The 10,708-nt window shown below is 53.2% G+C and overlaps 1 protein-coding gene across 1 annotated transcript in view; it reads right to left on the bottom strand.

Moving 5' to 3' along the window:
• Positions 1 to 242: 242 nt before the first annotated feature.
• Positions 243 to 10,708, bottom strand: part of LOC129407817 (uncharacterized) — a 10,744-nt gene continuing 278 nt past the window's right edge. The window contains exons 2-8 of the mRNA XM_055149943.1: positions 9,768 to 9,942; positions 6,906 to 7,074; positions 5,734 to 5,900; positions 3,329 to 3,545; positions 2,310 to 2,556; positions 1,343 to 1,683; positions 243 to 618 (exon numbers count right to left, since the gene is read on the bottom strand). Of these exons, the coding sequence (XP_055005918.1) occupies positions 284 to 618; positions 1,343 to 1,683; positions 2,310 to 2,556; positions 3,329 to 3,545; positions 5,734 to 5,900; positions 6,906 to 6,918 (1,320 nt within the window). The 5' untranslated portion in view covers positions 6,919 to 7,074; positions 9,768 to 9,942 and the 3' untranslated portion in view covers positions 243 to 283. The remainder of the gene's footprint in view (positions 619 to 1,342; positions 1,684 to 2,309; positions 2,557 to 3,328; positions 3,546 to 5,733; positions 5,901 to 6,905; positions 7,075 to 9,767; positions 9,943 to 10,708) is intronic.

Below are 10,708 nucleotides of genomic sequence, written 5' to 3'. Positions count from 1 at the left end.
GGGAGGAGGAGAGGAGAGGGAGGAGGGAGGATGAGGGAGGACAGGAGGAGGAGAGGAGGAGGGAGGAGGAGAGGAGGAGGAGGAGGAGGAGGAGGAGGAGGAGAGGAGGAGGGGAGGAGGGAGGAGAGGGAGGAGGAGAGGAGGAGAGGAGGAGGAGAGGAGGAGAGAAGGAGGGAGGAGGAGAGGAGAGAGGAGAGGAGGAGAGGAGGAGAGAAGGAGGGAGGAGGAGAGGAGGAGAAGGAGGGAGGAAGGAGGGAGGAGGACAGGAGGTCGTGAGGTGGTATCAGAGCGTGCTGCTGAGGATCTCTTGCACTTGAGCGTTCGTTTGGTCGTCTGAGTCCACTTCCTGTGTGGCGACGGCGGCCATCGCTCCCCCGGGCCCCGCCCCTTCCTCTTCCTCCTCTAACTCCGCCCCCACTACCACAGAGACCCCGCCCCCCGTGAAGCCCCGCCCCTCTCGCATGCAGGACGTAGTAGAGCTTTTCTCAGACGCTTCTTTGGAGGCGGGGCCACAGGACAGTTTAGCGGTGTTGTCCGTGAAGATGCGGCGCACGTGTGGGCGGGGCTCACGGCGTCTCTTCTCCAGGACGCAGGAGGCGTGGCTTACGTACGTCACCCCTGGAAACAAAGGTCCAATATTACACAAACTGATGAGATTTAAGTCGTGTTCTAATGTTGTTCCCTCCTCAAAAACAGAACTGGACCTGTGTTTTCTTTCATTCAGTGAGTCTGAAGTTTACAGTGAGTGTAAAGTTTACAGTGAGTCTTAAGTTTACAGTGAGTCTTACGTTTACAGTGAGTGTAAAGTTTACAGTGAGTTTACAGTTTACAGTTTATAGTTTATCGGTTTACAGTTTCACATTAAAATGTTGTTTTGAACTCGCTCTGCATGGTCCTGGGGTTTTTATTTCATTGTTTTCTTTGTAAATCATGATATGAACATAACAGACCAATCAGGCGTCTTCTTTCCCCGAGGTCACTTATGTAAAACAGGTTTGATTGACAGCGTTGCTAAGCGTCACCTTCAACAGCCTCGCTCCTAATTGGCTCTTTAGTTGCTATGATACTCACAGTTTAAAACATGGAACTGGGCTATAAATTGGCCCCTTTAATGACAAGTTTTATGAGCTTCATCCACACTTAGTCCACTTCATGATACAGGAGGATCTGTGGTCTAAACTCATGTCTAAACTAGGTCTGGTCTCTGTCTGGTCTGGGTCTTGTCTCGGCCTGTTCTGGGTCTGGTCTGGGTCTGGTTTGGCCTGGTCTCTGTTTGGTCTCTGTTTGGTCTCTGTCTGGGTCTGAGTCTGGTCTGGGTCTGGTCCTGGTCCTGGTCCTGTACCTGTCCCTCTGTCGCAGGCGTCGCTCTGTTTGGTGTAGACTCCCTCGGACAGCGCCCCCGTGTGGCTCTCTCCGCTCTGCGCTCTGATCCAGCGCTGTGGTCCGCTGAAATACTGCCCCCTGTGGGAGCGAGAGAGCAGCTTCCTCTTGGCCGGAGCCGTCAGAGGTTTGATCGGGTCGGACAGGGACAGCAGCTCCAGAGTTTTAGACGCCTCAGACACAGAGGGCGACAGGGGCGACAGGGACAGGTCTTTGGACGCAGGGATCGGCGGGAGGGCATCTGGTTTAGAGTCTTTGACAGAGGAGGGAGAGAGGTCTGAGTCTGAGGGGCAGGCGCTGTACCTGAAACACACAGACGTGACAAGAGTTAAAGATACACTGTGGGACTTTTCTACTAGTCTCCATAGAGTCGTCTTCTTCCTCCTTCTCCTCCTCAAGTCACAGATGGAAAGTGTGATGAGACGATTCTCCAGTTCTCATCAGAACCACGTCGGGTCCAAACAGTCTGGACGGTGTTTGTGTCGGGGGAGGAACCACAAACCAGACGACAGAAAAGCCACAAGCAGCTGAAGTGTGAGTTTTCTTCCCAAAGACGTAAATATGTTGTGTCTCTGTCCAATCAGAACCCCCCCCCCCACCCCCCCCCCCACCCCACCGATGTTAACGTAATAAACCTCAATTCTGAATTATTTATTTCCATGTAAACTTGAAGGAAAATATTTTAATTTTGAACAATTTAATTCAGAACAGTTAGTTTGGAATAAAAAAAAACGTCATGTAAACGTGGCCACTGTTGTGTTTTTCTTGCTCAGAAACACTTGCAGGAGCAGGGCTGCCTCTCCACAGATCTGACTTGGCCTGGTGACCTGAATTTAAAGCCAGACTGTGGAATATATCATCTCCACGGAAACGTCAAACCTGCTTTTGGACGTGTCTCTCTGTGTCGGTGTCTCTCCTGTCGCTGTTACCTGAGGACGTCCGGCGCGCTGCCCCCGAGTGTCCGCGGCCGGGGCAGGTCCGGGGGCAGGTCCGGGGGCAGGTCCGGGGGCAGGTCCGGGGGCAGGGGTCCGGGGGTGGGGGGGCTGATGGGATTGGAGGGAGGAGGGGGGGAGCAGAGCGAGTCGCGGGGGCTCAGCGGGTCACTGGAGTCATAATCACTGTCTGTGGGTAAGAAGACTTCAGACGAACAGTCCTCATCCGAACACAACTGAGAATCTGAACGAGAAAAGAGGAGGAGGAGAGGAGGGTTAGAGACGGAGAGAGAAGAGAGGGAGCGAAGAGAGAAAAAAAAAGGAGAGGAGAGTTAGAGACAGAGAAAAATAGAGAAGGAAAGAGGAGGAGAGGAGGGTTAGAAACAGAGAGAGAGAAGAGAGGAGAGGAGGGTTAGAGAGAGATAAGAAAAAGGTTAGAGGGAGAAGGGGGGAGAGATAAAAGAGTGAGAAGGAGAGAGGAAGAGGGTTAGAGAGAGAAAGAGAAAGGACAGAGAAATGAGAGAGAGAGAGAGAGAGAGAGAGAGAGAGAGAGAGAGAGGAGAGTGGGAGGCATCTGAGGACAGCTGAGAATCCGAAAGAAAAAGAGAAGAGCAGAGTCAGAGAGGGAAAGGAGAGAGAGGAGAGACTGAGAAAGAGAGAGGACACATGAAGGGAGAAGTGGAGGTTCCACTTTCCTGTTTGCCGGTGACATTTTGAGGCAGATTTACACTTCAGGGGAGATAATATTTAGTTCTTTATTGTTAATCGCTATGGCAACTGTCCTACTCTTTGAATCACTGTGAAACCCACAGAAAAAGGAATGTTTCACTCAGGTGTTTATTAAAAATGACATGATTTTGCTGCACTGGTCTAGACTCAGGCCCTCACGTTCTCAAATCAGAACGAGTAAATATTTTTTAAACTAAAGTCAGTTTTATTTGTCAAAATGTAAAAGGAGGAGGAGTTTGGGGCGACGCCCGAGGACGACAGGAGCAGATCTGAGGCGCCGGACTCACCGCTGCCCGCCTGCCTCCTCCTGGGCTCCGGGGAGGGCGAGGGCGTCGGGAGGTAGTCCATGGTGGAGGAGGTGGAGTCGCTCTTCTGGGTCTGATGCGTCTCCGTGTGGGAGGGCATCAGGGCCAAAAGAGGGACGCCTCCTCTGGGCTGTTTGTACCGAGCGAACTGCAGAGCGTCTGTGAGCCACCGAAGGTCTCGCCTCATCTCGTCCAACTGCTGCAAAGACAAAACACAGTCACTCGTCTGCGTCAGTGACGGGACGGGACACTGTGTTGGTGTGTTCTGTTGCGCCATCTGGTGGTTTCAAAATTAACTGCAGAAGCTTTGACACGGTGCAGGACTCAGGTTCATTCAGACACGTGACACTCATTTGTGATGCTCTGACCTCCGACAAATGAAAGAAAGACAAACACAAACACAAATACAATACAAATATGTGATACATGACGAGGTGAATGTTTGTGAAAATGACAGTAAAATAAAAGTTAAATAATAGAGTTTGTTCTGTGGTGAGTCTGTGGAGTCAGAACAGAACAGGCCTGTGTTCCTCTGTGGTTCTGGGATGAAGAGACACAGACAGATTTGAGTCTCGTGCTTCTCGCTCTACACCAGTGTTTCCCAAACTTTTTTTCTGGGGACCCATATTTTAAAACTCACAAACCTTTGTGACACAATTCAATAGGCATTATTCATAAATCACAAAATAAAGGTGGATTTGAGCATTACTGAATATTAATGAGGATGTTTTATTGTTGACTGAGTGATTGTGTCTCTGAACATTTATTACTCGAGTTTTAAACAATGAAAAAGAGTCAAATATAAGGATCAGTCTCCTGAAGTGCTCTGACCTTTGCTGATTTGTCACTTTCTTTTTGGACCAAGCTGCATTTCTCAACTTCAGCTGCAGGACACTGGTTCAGGGCAGATTCACTGAATCACTAGCGCCCTCATGTGTCAGAACTGTATACTGCACATCTACATGCAGATTGTGATAAAGACCCAACCCTGACACACGGGGAGGGACCTGACACACACGAGGAGGGACCTGACACACACGAGGAGGGACCTGACACACACGAGGAGGGACCTGACACACACGAGGAGGGACCTGACACACACGAGGAGGGACCTGACACACACGGGGAGGGACCTGACACACACGAGGAGGGACCTGACACACACGAGGAGGGACCTGACACACACGAGGAGGGACCTGACACACACGAGGAGGGACACACACACGGGGAGGACCTGACACACACACGGGGAGGGACCTGACACACACGAGGAGGGACCTGACACACACGAGGAGGGACCTGACACACACGAGGAGGGACACACACGGGAGGACCTGACACACACGAGGAGGGACCTGACACACACGAGGGAGGAGGGACTTGACACACACGGGGGGACCTGACACACACGAGAGGGACTTGACACACACGGGGAGGGACCTGACACACACGAGGAGGGACTTGACACACACGGCGGGGACCTGACACACACGAGGAGGGACTTGACACACACGGGGAGGGACCTGACACACACACACAGTCGATGTATCGATCACATGACTTTTGTTAAAGTGAAACACAGAGACACAGATCAACACGAGCATCACCTGCTCCACATGTCAGTGTGTTTGGCCCAACACAACTTTGCACCATCTGAGCATCTTCTCCTCCTCTCCCCTCTGACCCTCTCCTCCTCTGACCCTCTCCTCCTCTGACCCTCTCCTCCTCTTCCCTCTCCTCCTCCCTCTCTCTCTCTTCCCTCTCCTCCTCTGACCCTCTCCTCCTCCTCTCCTCCTCTGACCTCTCCTCCTCTGACCCTCTCCTCCTCTGACCCTCTCTCCTCTCCCTCTCTCTCCTCTCCCCTCTCCTCCTCTGACCCTCTCCTCCTCTGACCCTCTCTCCTCTCCTCTCCTCTCTCCTCTGACCCTCTCCTCCTCTGACCCTCTCCTCCTCTGACCCTCTCCTCCTCTTCCCTCTCCTCCTCTGACCCTCCTCCTCTGACCTCTCCTCCTCTGACCCTCTCCTCCTCTTCCTCTCCTCTCCTCCTCTCTGACCCTCTCCTCCTCTGACCCTCTCCTCTCTTCTCCTCTCCTCCTCTGACCCTCTCCTCCTCTGACCTCTCCTCCTCTGACCCTCTCCTCCTGACTCTCTCCTCTCCTCTCTCTCCTCTGACCCTCTCTCTCCTCTCCTCTCTCCCTCTCCTCTGACTCTCTCTCCTCCTCCGACCCTCTCCTCCTCTTCCCTCTCCTCCTCTGACCTCTCCTCCTCTGACCCTCTCTCTCCCCTCTCCTCCTTCCTCCTCCTCTGACCTCTCTCCTCCCTCTGACCCTCTCCTCCTCTGACCCTCTCCTCCTCTGACCCTCTCCTCCGCTCCTCCTCCTCTGTACCTGTATGTAGTCGAGGATGGTCTGGTGTCTCTGCTTGGCGGTGGAGACCTCAGTATCTGTGATGGCTTCTCTCAGAGCTTGTTGGGTGATGAGTGAGTCCAGGTCGAGCAGAGAGGAGAGGCGGCAGTACAGACTGATCAGACGCTCCTTATACGAACACAGGTGAACTGAGAAAGAGAGAGAGACAAACGTTTAAGACAGTCACATTGTAGTTTGAAAACTTCACATTTAAGCTCTAAACTGGTTCTATCATTGGACTAAACCGGGTTTTACTGAGGTCTAATCTAAGATCTAATCAGGGTCTGTTCCACCAAAGCCTCTTGCTCCTGCCCCAGTCTCACGTCTCATATTTTGTGGTCCTTCTAAATCCGTGTTTCATTCATTCATTTGTTTTTCAATATAAAACCAAAAATAAGAAAACAGAAAAAACCACAATTTTCTTAATTATTTGTCTCCAAAACCAAAATGAAAAAACAGATAAAGATTAGTTTTTTTCTGTTTTCAATTTTGTGTTTAAATAAAAGATGGAAAAAAACGGATAACGGCCGTTTCCCGTTTATGGAACTTCTGTGACTGCGATGCCGAACTTCTGCACCGCAAACGGACTGAACCAGGACTGATCCAGGACCAGGACTGAGACCGAGACCAGGCCGGGACAAAACCAGGACCAGACTGGGACCAGACCAGAGGCTCAGATCCCACGGCAGGGCTGGAGCTCGAAGCTAAGACTCGGAGTCAAAGCTTGGAATCTGCCCTGGTCTCGGTCTGGTCTCGGTCTGGTCTCAGTCCCGGTCTGGTCTTGGTCTGGTGCCCGTCTGGTCCCGGCCTGGTCTCGGTCTCAGTCTGGTCCCAGTTTAGTCCGGCATCGCAGTCACGGATGTAAACGGGAAATGGCCATTATCCGTTTATTCCATTTTTTATTTAAACACAAAAAACTGAAAAAACAAATCATTATCCGGTTTTTCATTTTGGGGACAAATAATGAAGAAAATAAATGTTTTTCTTGTTTTCTTGTATTTAGTTTTATATTGAAAAATTAATGAACGAATGACACACGAATTCTTGTAGCTTGGACTAAACCAGGACTAAACCAGGACTAAACCAGGACTAGAGAGACTTTGGTAGAACATCTGGTGGTTCTTGTCTGGGCTGAAACGGTTCCTGAGTCGTACCGAGCTCAAACATCTGCAGCGGGAGGTGGAGGAAGCCGGACAGGGGGCACAGCGGGTTGGTCTGCCCCGGGGCAGAGCAGACGTCATCGGCCGCTGGGCACAAGAGCAGGAAGGACACGCCGTGACCCAACTCCACCACCTCCTCCGAGTACAACCGGAACCCCCGAGCCTGAAACACACACACACGGACGTCTGAGGGACCTGACACACACGAGGAGGGACCTGACACACACGAGAGGGGACCTGACACACACGAGAGGGACCTGACACACACGAGAGGGAGGAGAGAGGACCTGACACACACGAGAGGGACCTGACACACACACCTGACACACACGAGAGGACCTGACACACACGAGAGGGACCTGACACACACGAGGAGGGACCTGACACACACGAGAGGGACCTGACACACACGACCTGAGGGACCTGACACACACGAGAGGGACCTGACACACACGAGGAGGGACCTGACACACACGAGAGGGACGGGACCTGAGAGACCTGACACACACGAGGAGGGACCTGACACACACGAGAGGGACCTGACACACACGAGAGGGACCTGACACACATGACACACACGAGAGGGACCTGACACACACGAGAGGGACCTGACACACACGAGAGGGACCTGACACACACGAGAGGGACCTGACACACACGAGAGGGACCTGACACACACGAGAGGGACCTGACACACACGAGAGGGACCTGACACACACGAGAGAGGAGACCTGACACACACGAGGAGGGACCTGACACACACGAGAGGGACCTGACACTGACACACACGAGAGGGAGGAGACCTGACACACACCTGAGGAGGGACCTGACACACACGAGAGGGACCTGACACACACGAGGAGGAGACCTGACACACACACCACACGAGGAGGACCTGACACACACGAGGACCTGACACACACGAGGAGGGACCTGACACACACGAGGAGGGACCTGACACACACAGGAGGAGGGACCTGACACACACGAGAACCTGAGGACCTGACACACACGAGGAGGGACCTGACACACACGAGGAGGGACCTGACACACACGAGAGGACCTGACACACGAGAGGACCTGACACACACACCTGACACACACGAGAGGGACCTGACACACACGACCTGAGAGGGACCTGACACACACGAGAGGGACCTGACACACACGACACTGACACACACGAGGGACCTGACACACACGAGGAGGGACCTGACACACACGAGGAGGGACCTGACACACACGAGGACCTGGACCTGACACACACGAGAGGAGGGACCTGACACACACGAGGAGGGACCTGACACACGAGAGGGACCTGACACACACGAGAGGGACCTGACACACACGAGAGGGACCTGACACACACGAGGAGGGACCTGACACACACGAGAGGGACCTGACACACACGAGAGGACCTGGGACCTGACACACACACCTGAGGAGGGACCTGACACACACGAGGAGGGACCTGACACACACACCTGAGAGGAGGGACCTGACACACACGAGGAGGGACCTGACACACACGAGAGGACCTGACACACTGGAGGACCTGACACACACGAGAGGGACCTGACACACACGAGGAGGGGACCTGACACACACACAGGAGGGACCTGACACACACGAGAGGGACCTGACACACACACCTGACACACACGAGAGCCTGACACACACGGGGGACCTGACACACACGAGGAGGGACCTGACACATGACACACACGAGAGGACCTGGAGGACCTGACACACACGAGGACACACACGAGGAGGGACCTGACACACACGAGGAGGGACCTGACACACACGACCTGAGAGGGACCTGACACACACACCTGAGAGGGGACACCTGACACACACGAGGAGGGACCTGACACACACGACGAGGAGGGGACCTGACACACACACCTGACACACACGAGGACCTGACACACACGAGGAGGGACCTGACACACACGAGAGACCTGGGACCTGACACACACGAGGACCTGGGACCTGACGAGGAGGGACCTGACACACGAGACACACACGAGGAGGGACCTGACACACACGAGAGGACCTGACACATGACACACACGAGAGGGACCTGACACACACGAGGAGGACCTGACACACACGAGGAGGGACCTGACACTGACACACACGAGGACCTGGACCTGACACACACGAGAGGGACCTGACACACACGAGAGGGACCTGACACACACGAGGACCTGACACACACAGAGGGGAGGACCTGACACACATGACACACACGAGAGAGGAGGACCTGACACACACGAGGAGGACCACACACACGAGACCTGACACACACGAGGACCTACACACACGAGAGGGACCTGACACACACAGAGGAGGACACTGACACACAGGAGGGACCTGACACAGGAGGGACACCTGACACACACGAGAGGACGGAGAGGGACCTGACACACACGAGACCACACGACACAGGGACCTGAGGGAGGGACCTGACACACACAGAGAGGACCTGACACACACGAGAGGGACCTGACACACACGAGGAGGGACCTGACACACACAGGAGGGACCTGACACACACACCTGAGAGGGACCTGACAACACAACACGAGAGGGACCTGACACACACGAGAGGGACCTGACACAGGAGGGACCTGACACACACACGAGGAGACCTGGACCACAGAGGACCTGACACACACGACACACACGAGAGGGACCTGACACACAGAGGGACCTGACACACACGAGGAGACCTGACACACGAGGACCTGAGAGACCTGACACACACGAGGAGGACCTGAGAGGACCTGACACACACGAGGAGGGCGTCTGGGTCTGGGTCAGGTCTGTGGGGGGGCGTCTGGGTCAGACCTGGTTCAGGGGCAGGTTGATGGTCTTCAGGAGGGTCTTTGTCGCCGTCTGGAGCTCGTAGTACAGCAGAGGGGTGTGGCTTTGGGCAGCAAGTCCCGCCTCCTGAGCCTCTCCACCAATCGGAGTGGAGTCTGAGGACGACGCCGCCAAACTCTGGATCCACTCCCACTCCTCCCTGAAAACACGAGACCGGGGTCAGACCAGGACTTAGACCAGGACCTGGTCTAAGTCCTGGATTAGTCCTGGTTTAGTCCTGGTTTAGTCCTGGTCTAGTCCTGGTTTAGACCTGGTTTAGTCCTGGTTTAGTAGACCTGGTTTAGACCTGGTTTAGTCCTGGTTTAGTCCTGGTTTAGACCTGGTTTAGACCTGGTTTAGACCTGGTTTAGTCCTGGTTTAGTCCTGGTTTAGTCCTGGTTTAGTCCTGGTTTAGTCCTGGTTTAGACCTGGTTTAGACCTGGTTTTAGTCCTGGTTTAGTCCTGGTTTAGTCCTGGTTTAGACCTGGTTTAGACCTGGTTTAGTCCTGGTTTAGTCCTGGTTTAGACCTGGTTTAGTCCTGGTTTAGTCCTGGTTTAAGTCCTGGTTTAGTCCTGGTTAGTCCTGGTTTAGACCTGGTTTAGTCCTGGTTTAGTCCTGGTTTAGTCCTGGTTTAGTCCTGTTGTATAATCCTTTTGCTTTGAAGGCTGCAGTGAAACTTTCATAGGTTCATGTTTGTCATTCTTTACTTGATCAACTTTAAGGAGCCTTTAGTTCGTTCATCTGTCACAAAATAAGTCGCCGTGATATAAAAATAAAATAAATTCTCACTCTTTTCTGAGGTTTGGAGCCTTGAGAATCAGTTGTGTAACTAAAATGTTCAAAGATTACACTTCACAAACTTCACAAAAGGAAAAAGAGAAATTATTCCACTGAAGAGAGAAATGTCACAGTCTGGTTCATGAAG

The sequence above is a fragment of the Boleophthalmus pectinirostris genome, unplaced genomic scaffold, assembly GCF_026225935.1.
Source record: "Boleophthalmus pectinirostris isolate CB_2022bp ecotype Guang Dong unplaced genomic scaffold, ASM2622593v1 HiC_scaffold_14, whole genome shotgun sequence".
In the NCBI taxonomy this organism is placed as follows: domain Eukaryota; kingdom Metazoa; phylum Chordata; class Actinopteri; order Gobiiformes; family Gobiidae; genus Boleophthalmus; species Boleophthalmus pectinirostris.
Note: the sequence above shows the minus strand (reverse complement) of the source record. Positions and strands in the feature narration are given on the sequence as shown.